This window comes from Mizuhopecten yessoensis, unplaced genomic scaffold (genome assembly GCF_002113885.1).
Source record: "Mizuhopecten yessoensis strain PY_sf001 unplaced genomic scaffold, ASM211388v2 scaffold431, whole genome shotgun sequence".
Classification (NCBI taxonomy): domain Eukaryota; kingdom Metazoa; phylum Mollusca; class Bivalvia; order Pectinida; family Pectinidae; genus Mizuhopecten; species Mizuhopecten yessoensis.
This window is the reverse complement of record NW_018403543.1, coordinates 51,954-69,688: the sequence shown is the minus strand read 5'-3', so window position 1 is coordinate 69,688 and position 17,735 is coordinate 51,954. Positions and strand designations below refer to the sequence as shown.

At 39.2% G+C, this 17,735-nt stretch overlaps 2 protein-coding genes across 2 annotated transcripts in view; both read right to left on the bottom strand.

Annotated features, from left to right (window-relative positions):
- LOC110448734 (neuronal calcium sensor 2-like) overlaps window positions 1-17,735 on the bottom strand; it is a 126,984-nt gene that overhangs the window by 90,274 nt on the left and 18,975 nt on the right. Inside the window, exon 2 of the mRNA XM_021495131.1 lies at window positions 650-789. The gene's annotated coding sequence lies outside the window, so the exon portion shown is untranslated. The remainder of the gene's footprint in view (window positions 1-649; window positions 790-17,735) is intronic.
- LOC110448683 lies at window positions 7,336-10,024 on the bottom strand. The gene is made up of 3 exons (XM_021495067.1): window positions 9,684-10,024; window positions 8,752-8,924; window positions 7,336-7,982 (listed from the first exon to the last, which is right to left on the bottom strand). Exons 1-3 carry the CDS (start codon window positions 10,022-10,024, stop codon window positions 7,336-7,338), a joined length of 1,161 nt encoding a protein of 386 aa, XP_021350742.1.

Genomic DNA, 17,735 nt, shown 5'->3' with positions numbered 1-17,735 from the left:
CACCCCCAGACCCCTCTCCTCCCCCCTCCCTCCACAGCTAGGTGTGCTGGAGAATGTACAGGTTTTAGGTACAGGCCATACCTGTGGCTGTGTTTCACCTGTCATTCAATTGTATGCAGATGAAGGTTTTTTTTAAGCCCCATCCTCTGTTTATATTTTTTGGTGAATTAATGCCATATTGGGTGGCTGTTGATATTGACGTCCATTAGGTAACTTAGCACCATTATCTACCACCTTGATTACCAGATGCGGTGCACCCCCCCCCTGAACTGTTACAGGGAAAGCCAGCAGGCAATAAAACAAACCCAAATTACACACAACTCAATGGAGACTACGGTGATGGAACTCCACATATAAAATGGTGCAAGGTTATGTATTAACTGCCCAGAAAGAAATATAAATTATCATGTTGATTGCCCCGGTGCTAGACTGCTGTCGCCAATATTATGTCAGCTACACCGGTTACCAATTCCATGAATTTGATTCGTTAACGACTGTGTAACATTAGGTTGTTATACCCAAACAACTTTGTAGGACGTCTCTACTGATCTGTATGCGGATCATTCCGACACGGACGTATTTCTATGTATTTAAACACTTCTTTGTCATATTAATGTGCTGAAGTATTAACGGTAGAAGTTAGACGTACCTTTCTGTGTCGTCCTTTGATGTAGAATCCTATGGCCTGAGGTTGGTGTGTGTACCTGCCTAGAGAACTGATTCAGCACTGTAGCCCTGCTCTCTGGTATCTATACAGACCTCACAGTAACAGTAGCTCCGGACCACAGCCTAGGAACAGTATGTAGGAATTAGTGATTTAACACAATTCAAGCATTCAACATCATCATATCAATATTATAATTCAAAGAATTAAATGTAAGGTTGCAAGTTAAAAAATAAATAAATATGTTTTTCAGAAGTTTAGAGTAGAGAGCCTTGTAATTTATATTTTAAGTGGGAGGGGAGCCTTGGAGTTGAGCTATCATCACTTAGGAAAGTGTGAAGATTTCCACACTCCATTTAGCCTGTCTTAACAACTTAGACCCTCCTGGCCTGATAGGGCAACATCTTTAATTTGAATCAGGGTCTGCCTGATGGTAGCCAACACTTTGAACAGTAGCCTCATCGACATACACCGATGTACAATAGACCGTAGCCTCATCGACATACATCAATGCTTTCAATAGACAAAGTGGTAAATGTACCAAAACACTGCTGTTTTTTATGTGGACACTTGCCATCTTGAAATGTTACCATATTACATAGTATTGTAAATGGCCAAAAATTATGCCCGTCAACAAATGCTAGAAACCTATATAGTATGGTAAATGTTCTAAAAATGAGGTTACAAAATTATATAGTATTGTAAATGGCTTCAAATGTGTCCTAAAATGATGCATGTCTTTAAATACTACAAATCTATATAGTGTGGTAAATGTCCTAAAATGATGCCAGTCTTAAAATGTTACAAAATTATATTGGGTGGTAAATGACCTAAAATGATGCCGGACTTTAAATGTGTCCTAAAAAGATGCCTGTCTTCAAATGCTACAAACCTATATAGTGTGGTAAATGTCCTAAAATGATGCCTGGCTTCAAATGTGTCCTAAAAAGATGCCTTGTTTTAAATGCTACAAACCTATATAGTGTGGTAAATGTCTTTAAATACTACAAATCTATATAGTGTGGTAAATGTCTTTAAATACTACAAACCTATATAGTGTGGTAAATGTCTTTAAATACTACAAACCTATATAGTGTGGTAAATGTCTTTACATACTACAAACCTATAGAGTGTGGTAAATGTCTTTAAATACTACAAATCTATATAGTGTGGTAAATGTCTTTAAATACTACAAACCTATATAGGGGGGTAAATGTCTTTCAATAGTACAAAAATATATAGTTTGTGATGGTAAATGTCTTTAAATACTACAAATCTATATAGTGTGGGAAATGTCTTTAAATACTACAAACCTATATAGTGTGGTAAATGTCTTTACATAATACAAACCTATAGAGTGTGGTAAATGTCTTTAAATACTAAAATCTATATAGTGTGGTAAATGTCTTTAAATACTAAAAACCTATATAGTGTGGTAAATGTCTTTAAATACTACAAACCAATATAGTGTGGTAAATGTCTTTACATACTACAAACCTATAGAGTGTGGTAAATGTATTTAAATACTACAAATCTATATAGTGTGGGAAATGTCTTTAAATACTACAAATCTATATAGTGTGGGAAATGTCTTTAAATACTACAAACCAATATAGTGTGGTAAATGTCTTTAAATACTACAAACCAATATAGTGTGGTAAATGTCTTTAAATACTACAAACCTATATAGGGGGGTAAATGTCTTTCAATAGTACAAAAATATATAGTTTGTGATGGTAAATGTCTTTAAATACTACAAACCTATATATTGTGGTAAATGTCTTTACATACTACAAACCTATAGAGTGTGGTAAATGTCTTTAAATACTTCAAATCTATATAGTGTGGTAAATGTCTTTAAATACTAAAATCTATATAGTGTGGTAAATGTCTTTAAATACTAAAATCTATATAGTGTGGTAAATGTCTTTACATAATACAAACCTATAGAGTGTGGTAAATGTATTTAAATACTACAAATCTATATAGTGTGGTAAATGTCTTTAAATACTAAAAACCTATATAGTGTGGTAAATGTCTTTACATACTACAAACCTATAGAGTGTGGTAAATGTCTTTAAATACTAAAATCTATATAGTGTGGTAAATGTCTTTAAATACTAAAATCTATATAGTGTGGTAAATGTCTTTAAATACTAAAATCTATATAGTGTGGTAAATGTCTTTAAATACTACAAACATATATAGTGTGGTAAATGTCCTAAAATGATGCCTGGCTTCAAATGTTACAAAATTATATAGTATTGTAAATGGCCTCAAATGCTACCAACCTTTATAAATATGTTAAATATTACCAAAGTCGCTCTAACATAGATACAACTAACCTTTATGCCTCAGTCTCAATCATTTCACCATTGTACATATACTGTACAATTTATCATCACAGGGAACATGAATAAACAACATAATATAGTAATCAAATGTGACGGGCGAAATTCATACCAGAGGAATATGTTTATTACCAGCCAAGGGCGAAATGCATACCAGAGGAATATGTTTATTACCAGCGAAGGGCGAAATTCATACCGGGGCAATGTTTATTACCGACGAAGGGCGAAATCTTGACAGGGCAAAATATTCTCTGTATTCAGTTTATAGACTGAGCTAGACAAACATTGCCCATCTTTGACAGTATCAATATGTTAAATAGTCACAAATCATATAGTGACTTTATAATGAACAGCATCAGTAGAATTAACACCGTATCATACAACAATTGTTCCTTCCTGTACTTTAACACTAACGCCTGCACTTTGTTTTTCTTATACATGGTGAAGCAATAACATTATTTGATTCAATTGATAACATTAACTTTTAAAAGCTGGAAAAAGGTTACTCCCATAACATGAGAGGCCGCTGGTCGGCCTTTTTTCAATCGGATATGATTTTGCCGACTGCGACCTCTCATTTCCGAAGCACTAATTCTTTGATGCAGTTTCCGCCCGAAATCCGGGCGGAACAAAATCGGCTTGAAAAACTCACTTTAGTGGTTAACAGTTCATGACAACGATGTCTACTCACGGTTTATATAATATAGATCTCATATGTATGTCACAGACACAAATATATAGTATATTACGGAATAGAACACTCAAAATACATGTCCATGTCGTTGTAGCACATCTCTGACCTACATTTAAAACATGGCTTCTGGATTAATACAAAATAGCAGGGGGGATTTCAAACGGAACGAAATGATACGGAGTTTGTTTGTATTCCGCTTGTGAAACATTACATGTAATCCATTTTTGTATTAACCGGAAAAATCATGGCAAATGCTGTCTGCTTCGCTTCGAATGAGGAAAAACTCATTATTTATGTCTTTGACACGCAATTTTTCTCATATAATCATGGATTTATGGAAAGGAATATTTATTGGACCCTTTTGACCATTTAAATGTTTGTAAACACGATATACTCTTTCTTAATCCGAACTTTGAAAATGTGATCGTCAGCATCGGGAAAATCAGCTATGGGCAGTTAGAGGTTACGCGGCGCCTGTCAAAAGTTTTTCGCCGTGTAAAACCTCTAACATTGTTGGAGTAGAAAAAGGTATGATAAAAGGCAGGAAATATTTCACAATATTGTAAATATTAAGAGCACACCATCTTTCTCTAGCCTCTCAGATTTACAGACTTCTTTTGACAAAAACTGCAATCATAAGTGAAATGAGAATGTGGGGGTCAATGAGTTTCCTTGATCTGATGACCTGATCCTTGGGTTAATGAGTCCTCTAACTGACCCTTCCTCCACTATCAGTAGGCATTGGGTTACAAAGCTGTACCACTGTGCAGGGTGTTGCATTCCAATTAGAGATTTATTGAATACTTGCATACCTGCCAAGTCAGCTGCATTCGTACAGGTCAACCTGCAAATGACCTCCATGACAAGCACCGATTGTAAAACATTTTGAAATCTCCTATATTTGCACTACTCCAGTAGAGGTAAAGTTATGGGGCCACTGCCCCTCCTCCACCCATCCCAAAACCGCGGGAAAACATTTCCCGCCACCCCACCCCAAAACCGTGGGAAAACACCGCCGCCCCAAAACCGCGGGAAAACATTTCCCGCCACCCCACCCCAAAACCGTGGGAAAATACAGCCGCCTCAAAACCGCGGGAAAACATTTCCCGCCACCCCACCCCAAAACCGTGGGAAAACACCGCCGCCCCAAAACCGAGGGAAATGTGGTCCACCCCAAAACTGTTGGAAAACACCGCCGCCCCAAAACAGCGGGAAAATATTTCCCGCCACCCCACCCCAAAACCGCAGGAAGTTGTATGAGATCAAAACTCAAAATGTACGACAACGTTTCAGGTGGCGATTTAAATGTCTGGGTAAGAGGATTATTAAATGTCCAGTTTATTTAGCAGGTAACAACCTTCATTTGAGGACTTAGATATTATTACTATTATTTGATCTGTGATCTGCACAATTTCCTAGCGAAAAGTAAAATAAAATCATGTTTCTATCAAAGAGTTTCATTCATGTTTTTTTCTAAAATTATAGGCCCCATGCATATATAATGCGTTTCTAAGGCTGAGAATGAAATCTGACCGACAATGTACTTGATAACCCTTGTGTCTCCAAAACACTAATCCCAACTGTAGGATTATCACAGTCATTGAATGCCTCGGACCTTACCACTGGCAATCAATATCAATTCAAATAACCTATCAATGTTCATAATTACGCTTCCTGTCTTCATGCTGCATTCTGATCAAGATCTCTCAAGCTCTTGAAGCTTTTGATAAACAAAGAAAAATGATACAAATCTCATTGAGGCTGGCTGGTACGACTACCATGAAACGACAAGCGTGGAGACTTAGCCGGGCACATCTGTCAGAACCCATAGTGAATACCCACCACAACATGGAGGCCTTGGAGGAATACAAAATTGAAACACCACCACTGTAGTCCTAGAAAATGTGTGGAGTCAATAAAATTGTGGAAAATGAAGCAACTAAAGAGGCACGGTTATGGGACCCCATGGAAATGTGGAAAAAATACAGGCAGATTTCATGAATTTGGTCTCGCATTATGATAACTGACACAATGGACTAGGCTATAAATGTCAATACACACTGGTTTCTTGTAATGCAAATTGTTGATTTAGGGCTATGTAAGTGGGGGCTGTTTTCCTTCCAAAGTAAACAGGAGGGATCATTGCGTTTATACAGGTCCTCAGCACACTGCACCACGATCATTGTCTACAGTAATTACTGTTTGGACAACAAAGTGATTGATCTAGAGGCTAGGGTTACACTAATTACCAGGGCAGTCCTGTAAGCTGAGCGCCCCAATAATCAGGGACTGAAGTGGGTTGTCTTCCCCTGATGTAAACTGTGCTCCAGTGCTTATTCTGTCTGAATAGCTTTACAGTCCTCTAAAATGGCACTAATCAGTAAATTACAAATATAACGTATCTATATATACAAGTCTATTTTTAACACAAAATTCAGATCCCCTCTGCCAGATCAAAGCCTACAGCCTTTTATTTACATTAGCTATTCCTCAGAGAAATAGTTAGTTAATTAAGAACTTCATTTTCTGCATTTGTTATATGAAAATATAATGATGTACAGTAATGTCGTATTAAACAACTATGTGGACAATACACTTTTACCCCGGAATAGCTATATGTAGTCTACCAACCCATCTAGGAGTGTGTATAACTATAGATGCCATGGTTTGATATGAATCATGCTGAGAGTTGTATTTTCTCCACCATAAGTCTTTGAATTAACACAAGATGCGTACATGTCTATCAAACCTATGTCAGGTATTGAATGTAAGCTAACACCGAACTCAACATCTGACCAAAGTGTCCTCAGATGACCATGACCTGTAACATGATGGACATTCTATATCCAGGCTTGACCACTGCAGCCTCTGGTACATGTCCAAGCCAGACAAGACACAATTAACAGGAGATGTCAAGGGCCATAACTCTACCATAATACAATTACGGGTCACGCACATGCAAGTCACAACAAGGATATACATTGTTGTTAGCGTCGCCCCTAATCTGGAGCTCTTCGTGTCTATATGTAATTAATGTTGAAAGGTCATCACTACTTGGAGTGTGGTATATAAATAAACAACAGCCATTGGGATTATTAATATTACCTACAATATACATAATGCTTACCAAGATATTGTAAATGTACTGTAAGCTCTAAGTTAAGGTCAACCAGGTCATCACTAACATCAAGTAGAGGTACTGTAAGCTCCGCAGGTCACCCAGGTTGTCACTATCATCAAGTAGAGGTACTGTAAGCTCTGAGTAAGGGTCACCAAGGTCGTCGCTAACATCAAGTAGAGGTACTGTAAGCTCTGCAGGTCACCCAGGTTGTCACTATCATCAAGAAGAGGTACTGTAAGCATCTGAGTAAAGGTCACCAAAATCGTCGCTAACATCAAGTAGAGGTACTGTAAGCTCTGCAGGTCACCCAGGTTGTCACTATCATCAAGTAAAGGTACTGTAAGCTCTGAGTAAAGGTCACCAAGGTCGTCGCTAACATCAAGCAGAGGTACTGTAATCTCTGCAGGTCACCCAGGTTATCGCTTACATCAAGATGAGGTACTTTGAACTCTGAGTAAAGGTCAGCAAAGTAACCACTATCATCAAGTAAAGGTACTGTAAGCTCTTAGTAAAGGTCTACAAGGTCATCACTAACATCAAGAGGAGGTACTTTGAACTCTGAATAAAGGTCACCAAGGTCATCACTAACATCAAGTAGGGGTACTGTAAGCTCTGAGTAAAGGTCACCAAGGTCATCACTAACATCAATTAGGTATACTGTAAGATCTGAGTAAATGTCACCAAGGCCATCACTACCATCAAGTACAGGTACAGTAAACTCTGAGTAAAGGTCAACAAGGTCATCACTAACATCAAGTGGAGGTACTGTGAACACTGAGTAAAGGGCCTCAAGGTCATCACTAACATCAAGTAGGGGTACTGTAACCTCCAAGTAAAGGTCATCAAGGTCATCTCCAACATCAAGTAAAGGTACTGTGAACACTGAGTAAAGGTCATCAAGGTCATCACTAACATCAAGTGGAGGTACTGTGAGCTCTGAGTAAAGGTCACCAAAGTTATCACTAACATCAAGTGGAGGTACTGTGAACACTGAGTAAAGGTCACCAAGGTCAAACCTAACATCAAGTGGAGGTACTGTGAACTCTGAGTAAAGGTCACCAAGGTCATCACTACCATCAAGTAGATGTACTGTAAGATCTGAGTAAATGTCACCAAGGTCATCACTACCATCAAGTGGAGGTACTGTGAACTCTGAGTAAAGGTCAATAAGGTCATCACTACCATCAAGTAGGGGTACTGTGAACTCTCAGTAAAGGTCACTAGGGTCATCTCTAACATCAAGCAGAGGTACTGTAAGCCCTGAGTAAAGGTCACCAAGGTCATCACTAACATCAAGTGGAGGTACTGTGAACTCCGAGTAAAGGTTACCAAGGTCATCACTACCATCAAGTAGGTGTACTGTAAGATCTGAGTAAATGTCACCAGTGTCATCACTAACATCAAGTAGGTGTACTGTAAGATCTGAGTAAAGGTCACCAAGGTCATCACTACCATCAAGTAGAGGTACTGTGAACTCTCAGTAAAGGTCACCAAGTTCATCACTTACATCAAGTAGAGGTACTGTAAGCTCTGAGTAAAGATCAACAAGGTCATCACTACCATCAAGTACAGGTACAGTAAGCTCTGAGTAAAGGTCACCTAGGTCATCACTACCATTAAGTACAGGTACTGTAAGCTCTGAGTAAAGGTCACCAAGGTCATCACTAACATCAAGTACAGGTACTGTAAGCTCAGAGTAAAGGTCACCTAGGTCATAACTATCATCAAGTAGAGGTACTGTAAGCTCTGAGTAAAGATCACTAAGGTCATCACTACCATCAAGTACAGGTACTGTAAACTGAGTAAAGGTCAACAAGGTCATCACTACAATCTAGTAGAGGTACTGTTAACTCTGAGTAAAGGTCACCAAGGTCAACACTAACATCAAGTACAGGTACTGTAAGCTCAGAGTAAAGGTCACCTAGGTCATAACTATCATCAAGTAGAGGTACTGTAAGCTCTGAGTAAAGATCACTAAGGTCATCACTACCATCAAGTAGATGTACTGTAAGATCTGAGTAAATGTCACCAAGGTCATCACTACCATCAAGTGGAGGTACTGTGAACTCTGAGTAAAGGTCAATAAGGTCATCACTACAATCAAGTAGGGGTACTGTGAACTCTCAGTAAAGGTCACTAGGGTCATCTCTAACATCAAGCAGAGGTACTGTAAGCCCTGAGTAAAGGTCAACAAGGTCATCACTAACATCAAGTGAAGGTACTGTGAACTCCGAGTAAAGGTCACCAAGGTCATCACTACCATCAAGTAGGTGTACTGTAAGATCTGAGTAAATGTCACCAGTGTCATCACTAACATCAAGTAGGTGTACTGTAAGATCTGAGTAAAGGTCACCAAGGTCATCACTACCATCAAGTAGAGGTACTGTGAACTCTCAGTAAAGGTCACCAAGTTCATCACTTACATCAAGTAGAGGTACTGTAAGCTCTGAGTAAAGATCAACAAGGTCATCACTACCATCAAGTACAGGTACAGTAAGCTCTGAGTAAAGGTCACCTAGGTCATCACTACCATTAAGTACAGGTACTGTAAGCTCTGAGTAAAGGTCACCAAGGTCATCACTAACATCAAGTACAGGTACTGTAAGATCTGAGTAAAGGTCACCTAGGTCATAACTATCATCAAGTAGGGGTACTGTAAGCTCTGAGTAAAGGTCACTAAGGTCATCACTATCATCAAGTACAGGTACTGTAAGCTGAGTAAAGGTCAACAAGGTCATCTCTAACATCAAGTGAAGGTACTGTGACCTCCGAGTAAAGGTCACCAAGGTCGTCACTAACATCAAGTGGAGGTACTGTTAACACTGAGTAAAGGGCCACAAGGTCATCACTAACTCAAGTGGAGGTACTGCGAGCTCTGAGTAAAGGTCACCTAGGTCATAACTATCATCAAGTAGGGGTTCTGTAAGCTCTGAGTAAAGGCCACTAAGGTCATCACTAACATCATGTACAGGTACTGTAAGCTGAGTAAAGGGTGGAGGTACTGTGAACACTGAGTAAAGGTCACCAAAGTTATCACTAACATCAAGTACAAGTACTGTAAGCTCAGAGTTAAGGTCACCTAGGTCATCACTACCATTAAGTACAGGTACTGTAAGCTGACTAAAGGTCAACAAGGTCATCTCTAACATCAAGTGAAGGTACTGTGAACTCCCAGTAAAGGCCACCAAGGTCATCACTACAATCTAGTAGAGGTACTGTTAGCTCTGAGTAAAGGTCACCAAGGTCATCACTACAATCAAGTAGAGGTACTGTGAACTCTGAGTAAAGGTCACCAAGTTCATCACTACCATCAAGTAGAGGTACTGTAAGCTCCGAGTAAAGGTCACCAAGTTCATCACTACCATCAAATAGAGGTACTGTGAACTCTGAGTAAAGGTCAACAAGGTCATCACTAACATCAAGTGGAGGTACTGTAAGCTCTTAGTAAAGGTCAACAAGGTCATCACTAACACAAGTGGAGGTACTGTGAGCTCTGAGTAAAGGTCACCAAGGTCATCACTACCATCAAGTACAGGTACAGTAAGCTCTGAGTAAAGGTCACCAAGGTCGTCACTAAAATCAAGTAGAGATCAATGAGGTTACTACCGTCTGTTTAAAGCACTGTAAGCTCTTAGCAGAGGTCTCCATGAAGTCACTTCCAAGCTGAATGTTAAGCATTGGGTGTGAGTGGTGTTTTTTTTTGTCAATGTACAATATTAAGACCTGACAGTACATGTAGCACCAACCATTACCCCTCCATGTAATTTGTCCACCACAAAACCATTACCTTACCTTATAATCATCCTTTACCACACATAATGATCACTTTCTTAATTACTTCATTACCCGTTTCTCTGAACTTTTTCCCTTTTTTAACCTTTCTGATCTCCAACAAATTTTTCTCAGGCCCTAACACAAAATGGAATGAGATTTCCAGCCAGTATTATATTCCTTATACTGCAGCTTGGATCAAAACAGGAAATTTTTCAAGAATTGATCATGAAAACAATTATCCTATTTATAGTGTAAAGACACGGAGTGTAAACATTTCAAAGATTGGTCAATATCTCAAACCACCAGAGAAATGTTCCCAGCAAGGACAGATGTTGAATCACCGGAAACCAATGATTAATAGACGCTAGTAATGATCTTCAAAAACACAAACTGATTGATAGCCTAGTCATAGTTTATAAATCGAAATTCAAAATGTCTAGGACAAGATATTTATGCATGCTATTTTTGTGCCTGTCAATTTGTACAACATATCTTTGTAGCATGCCATAAATAGAGTTCTACACCGCTACTCTGTCAGTTAGGACCCCGACAAGCTAGAACATTTAATTTGTGTAGATCAGTCACCCTTTTCCTATCACACGCTGCTAGATCTTTCTCCCTCAGCATTAAACACTTAAAATGATTGAGCAACATCTAATCATCGGAGCTTGAACAAGCCCGATACGTGTAGTATAGCTACGTTTAGCACCAGTACAATTGGAAATGCAGGTGCTCAATGACATGTGAACATTTGTTCCCCATCAGTTTAACAGAGCCATAGCTGTAATGTACGGGGAAAACACCAAGATTTCATCATCAATGAAAACATTCCATTTCCGAAATTACTGTTTTTCTTGTGTAGAAATCAGAAAGCATCAGAACGATGTTTGTTTGAACAGGATGGTTGCCGACTTGCTCACATGGCTGATGGGATTGCATACAGTGCGACTCAAAGACTCACTAACCACAGTTTGATATTTATCTCATGAAACTCATCACAGATCTTACATTCAGATTTCACATGTATAGGTCTCACCAGACATTTTATTCTATTCTATTACAATTTGTTTATTTTTCTACAATTATGAAACTAGTTACAAATGTTTATTAACTTATATTTATTACTCTTTCTAGCCCCGATGTGTGTGTGTGTGTTAAATACCTTTCATATCCAATATGGGAATCGAACCCTGGTCGCCTTGGTGTAAGACAAGTGTGCTATCCACCGTGCTACCTGACCACCCTTTACATTCATATCTTACAGATCTCACCTGATTTTACTTTCCTATCTCACAGGCCTGACCAGACTCATTTCACAGAACTCTCACAAACGTCTATCTGATGGTATAGTGCTACAATAAACCACAAGAAGACACTACCTGGTAACCAGTTTGACTTTTGTCTACAATTCTAATTTCACTCTTGTAACAAATATTTTTGGATCTCGTTTCATTCCTTATTTCTTTTTCTTTTTTCAAATGATTTTATTCATGTGTACAACTATAAAACTGTGTTATCGACCGCCACCAACCACAGCATCATGCCTCCAACGACAGCATACCCAGTCTCCTCTGCTACATCGCGTGTCACAGCTAATTGTAGTTTTGTGTCAGGGTTTTGCTGCACAATAAAACATCACAGTGCTACAATACCCCTCTTACTGTGATACCAGGGAAACACTGTTAAACCCCTTAATTCAAGTTTTCACAAAATTGAATTTCCTATTAGATTTTCACATGATACAATTTCGTCCTCTGTAATTCACAAGCACAGCTTTTCAGGAGATTAAGGTTGAAAATGTTCTATTCAAAATTTTCTATTGCATTTTTATAATGCTTCTAATTTCCTAGAAATTGATGCCTCCTAATCTATTTGACCCTTTCACCTTGAGAACGTAGGCCGATCAACTTCTGAATCAACGAGATATCTAGTGTCACAGATGAACATCTACGTTGATGTTGTCGTCAAAAGAATCACCAGTCCATCATCTATTGATAAACAACGGTCAACCAATAGCATCCAACTGATAAAACAACCAATCAGTGATCAGTTAGAAGCAAAGATTATGCATGACAGTCAAATGTAGCATATTCCAGCCAAAAGTCCTCCAATGGTCAGCCTGTGCAGGCCCGCAACTTTCTCAGATAAATTATAACAGACCAAAGCCATCTGTAGAAATATAATCTGGCGCCATTAAATCATTTCTGTGGCCACTGTGATTATTCTAGGACAATATCCCTTAGAACCCGTCAGTATATATATTTGTAAAAATGTCAATGTCTACTAGTAGCATATATCTGGCAGCTTATATGTCCCCATGCAAGTTCTCCAGTACGATTTACTCTGGTTTATATTTAGGTATCTTGTCTCCCAACATTTCTAGTAACCTGCCCAAGTAAACCTCTGCTACTATCTACTTGGTAGTTTATATTGATATATCATGATAAATAGGCTATTCAACCTGGGATATTTTAACAGTGTCTGATAGTAGCCCTTTCCTGAAGCCACAACACATCTTCCAACATCTTCAGAATATGTGATGCAAACTTCCCCCTGTCACATGTATCGGTGGTGATTATTTTGTATGGTGACGTGGGTGAACGCTAAAGTACCTCTGATCTTCTTGTCTCTCCCTTACGCGCTGCTCCTTCGGAGTTGATGATTATATGTTTGGAACAGACCTCGGAACCTACCATCTTTTTTGTCTCCGTGATTTACGTAAATGTCTCCCTCCCCAAGTAATCGTTACACTATATTTAGACACTAAGTGTGTTCCCTAGTCTTTACGTATCTGATGGTCATGAATTATTTAGTAATTCATAGTCTCCCAGCTTAACTACACAACTGTTAAGTCCAGGTTAAAAGTCCTGCTGTGCCTATAACGCCTGACTTAGCATCACTGATGACGACAAGGAGAACTTTATGCAATAGATGAGCAGGCCAACAAAATCTCTTTTGTTATGGATTCTGCAAGAAGGGGAACACTTTGTCTCTAGTGGTCTAGTTTGGATTGCCTTAATGGCTTTGTTGGTCATTACTTTACTTCCCAGATATGCTAGTACATATTTATATACAGCTAGGTTACACCTCAATCATTAAATAACAATATATTTTGTCTAATTCAAACAACCCTAACCTAGTTTAGATATTTACCATTCCATAACATGATAGAGTGTTAATAAAATTTTATCCAGCACAATCACAAATAGGTTTTCATACAGTTTTAGGGCCAAGATCAAAAAGAGTCGTCTTTTAAAGTTGAAAAGTCCATATTGTTCAAACTTAAAGAGTTCTACTTACGAGTTGTCAACTAAGAGTTGAAACATTCAGCTGACAGCATACACTGGAAAGCTAAAGACTGTTGTACAGATGATTGACCACAGTGGTCAAGCTAAGAGTGTACTAACATTCAGCGGACAACACTGGTTAAACTAAAGACTGTACAGATGATTGACCACAGTGGTCAAACTAAGAGTGTACTAACATTCAGCGGACAACACTGGTTAAACTAAAGAGTGTACAGATGATTGACCACAGAGGTCAAACTATGGGTAGTATAGCTTATATCAGCTGATGAACTGTTTAACTAATAGTAGCTGACCACAGAGGTCAAACTACCGGTAGTATAGCTTATATCGGCTGATGAACTGTTTAACTAATAGTAGCTGACCACAGAGGTCAAACTACCGGTAATATAGCTTATATTAGCTGATGAACTGTTAAACTAATAGTAGCTGACCACAGAGGTCAAACTACCGGTAGTATAGCTTATATCGGCTGATGAACTGTTTAACTAATAGTAGCTGACCACAGAGGTCAAACTCCCGGGAGTATAGCTTATATCAGCTGATGAACTGTTAAACTAATAGTAGCTGACCACAGAGGTCAAACTATGGGTAGTATAGCTTATATCAGCTGATGAGCTGTTAAACTAATAGTAGCTGACCACAGAGGTCAAACTACCGGTAATATAGCTTATATTAGCTGATGAACTGTTAAACTAATAGTAGCTGACCACAGAGGTCAAACTACCGGTAGTATAGCTTATATCAGCTGATGAACTGTTAAACTAATAGTAGCTGACCACAGAGGTCAAACTATGGGTAGTATAGCTTATATTAGCTGATGAGCTGTTAAACTAATAGTAGCTGACCACAGAGGTCAAACTATGGGTAGTATAGCTTATATTAGCTGATGAGCTGTTAAACTAATAGTAGCTGACCACAGAGGTCAAACTATGGGTAGTATAGCTTATATTAGCTGATGAACTGTTAAACTAATAGTAGCTGACCACAGAGGTCAAACTATGGGTAGTATAGCTTATATTAGCTGATGAACTGTTAAACTAATAGTAGCTGACCACAGAGGTCAAACTATGGGTAGTATAGCTTATATTAGCTGATGAACTGTTAAACTAATAGTAGCTGACCACAGAGGTCAAACTATGGGTAGTATAGCTTATATTAGCTGATGAGCTGTTAAACTAATAGTAGCTGACCAAAGAGATCAAACTATGGGTAGTATAGCTTATATTAGCTGATGAACTGTTAAACTAATAGTAGCTGACCACAGAGGTCAAACTATGGGTAGTATAGCTTATATCAGCTGATGAGCTGTTAAACTAATAGTAGCTGACCAAAGAGATCAAACTATGGGTAGTATAGCTTATATTAGCTGATGAGCTGTTAAACTAATAGTAGCTGACCACAGAGGTCAAACTACCGGTAGTATAGCTTATATCAGCTGATGAGCTGTTAAACTAATAGTAGCTGACCAAAGAGATCAAACTATGGGTAGTATAGCTTATATTAGCTGATGAGCTGTTAAACTAATAGTAGCTGACCACAGAGGTCAAACTACCGGTAGTATAGCTTATATCAGCTGATGAGCTGTTAAACTAATAGTAGCTGACCAAAGAGATCAAACTATGGGTAGTATAGCTTATATTAGCTGATGAGCTGTTAAACTAATAGTAGCTGACCACAGAGGTCAAACTACCGGTAGTATAGCTTATATCAGCTGATGAGCTGTTAAACTAATAGTAGCTGACCACAGAGGTCAAACTACCGGGAGTATAGCTTATATCAGCTGATGAACTGTTAAACTAATAGTAGCTGACCAAAGAGATCAAACTATGGGTAGTATAGCTTATATTAGCTGATGAACTGTTAAATTAATAGTAGCTGACCACAGAGATCAAACTGTGGGTAGTAGCTATGCAATTACTGTTAATTTGTATCATATTTTTGAATAAGGTAAAATGTTAAACGTTTGTGTCTTGACCAAGGGGTATCTTGCCTTGTAAATTATTTTGACAAATGATATTGTCAGTGCTGTTACCTCTTTACTTCTATCCCAGTATATGTACACATGCTGTGTCATATAAGAAGTAATCAAGTATAATTTAATTTGTCAATTTGCTTTCATTATAATTGTGTTGTCTACATGGTTCAGTGCTGGTGTGTGAAGGCAGTTTGAGATGGCAGTGTGTGATGGTGGTAACTAACTCTGTGTTTTATACCAACGTAACAGACACCCTGTCTTCAAATTAACCAGATTTTATGTACTGCATGTAATTGTATAGATAGATGATGTAGATTTCACTGCATTTATTACCCTACATACTGTAGATTTCACTGCATTTATTACCCTACATACTAGCTTACTCCTTACTTACCGGTGTGGTGGGTCTGTGGGAGGGATGACTCCTTACTTACCGGTGTGGTGGGTCAGTGGGAAGGATGACTCTTTACTTACCGGTGTGGTGGGTCTGTGGGAGGGACGACTCCTTACTTACCGGTGTGGTGGGTCTGTGGGAGGGATGACTCCTTACTTACCGGTGTGGTGGGTCTGTGGGAGGGATGACTCCTTACTTACCGGTGTGGTGGGTCTGTGGGAGGGATGACTCCTTACTTACCGGTGTGGTGGGTCTGTGGGAGGGATGACTCCTTACTTACCGGTGTGGTGGGTCTGTGGGAGGGATGACTCCTTACTTACCGGTGTGGTGGGTCTGTGGGAGGGATGACTCCTTACTTACCGGTGTGGTGGGTCTGTGGGAGGGATGACTCCTTACTTACCGGTGTGGTGGGTCTGTGGGAGGGATGACTCCTTACTTACCGGTGTGGTGGGTCTGTGGGAGGGATGACTCCTTACTTACCGGTGTGGTGGGTCTGTGGGAGGGATGACTCCTTACTTACCGGTGTGGTGGGTCTGTGGGAGGGATGACTCCTTACTTACCGGTGTGGTGGGTCTGTGGGAGGGATGACTCCTTACTTACCGGTGTGGTGGGTCTGTGGGAGGGATGACTCCTTACTTACCGGTGTGGTGGGTCTGTGGGAGGGATGACTCCTTACTTACCGGTGTGGTGGGTCTGTGGGAGGGATGACTCCTTACTTACCGGTGTGGTGGGTCTGTGGGAGGGATGACTCCTGGTGTGGTGGGTCTGTGGGAGGGATGAGTGTTGAGTGGTGATGGTTACAATGTAGAGGAACGAAATTTAGGTTGATACTGTTAAACCCATTCATCCCCGAGGACACATGTTGGAATAGTTCATTATGAAATTTATGAGTTAAAGAACTGATTTAAGGATCCCTGTCCAACTGCACTGTGGTACAACCTCCCCTTAATTCTATTTTGGAAGTAAATGTAGAACAATTGGGCTAGGACACTTCAGCTAGCTCTGTTGGTCAGAGCTTTTAAATTACTGTATAACAATCTGAAGTCCAGTGTACAAATCTAGGTCTAAGCCAGCTGATTTTTTACACTCAGATTTACCCTGTTGCTAATTCTAATTGATTCATTTCGTCTATATCATTTTTCATAAAGTCCTGCATAGGTACGGTTTTCTTTTCACAAGTGATTTATCTCCACCTGACGGGTAAATATTTTTGTCATTGTCTTATCAGAACCTCTGCTGAGGGTTAGATATTATATTATATCATCCAAAGGGTTGAAGATTTCTCTGTTTCTCCCTTTTGGTAGGGGGCAATTACGTTTCTCCCATCTTGCTATTTTAGACAACGACAACTCCTGAATGACAGTACTTTGCATGGTTGAATAGTGCCAATTCCTTTTTACGATGTCACATGTCACAATTTAGTGTGTGTGATTCAGCACAAGACTTTCTCCCCC

Excerpts from the sequence above, each read along its gene's own strand:
- LOC110448683 (XM_021495067.1), bottom strand. The coding sequence starts at position 10,024 with ATGACCTTGGTGGCCTTTACTGGGAGTTCACAGTACCTTCACTTGATG. Across the intron at positions 8,925-9,683 it reads CTCGCAGTACCTCCACTTGA|TGATGACCTTATTGACCTTT; the intron begins GTTAGTGATGAC and ends ACTTGATTGTAG. Across the intron at positions 7,983-8,751 it reads TGATGATAGTTATGACCTAG|AGTTCACAGTACCTCCACTT; the intron begins GTGACCTTTACT and ends ACCTTTACTCAG.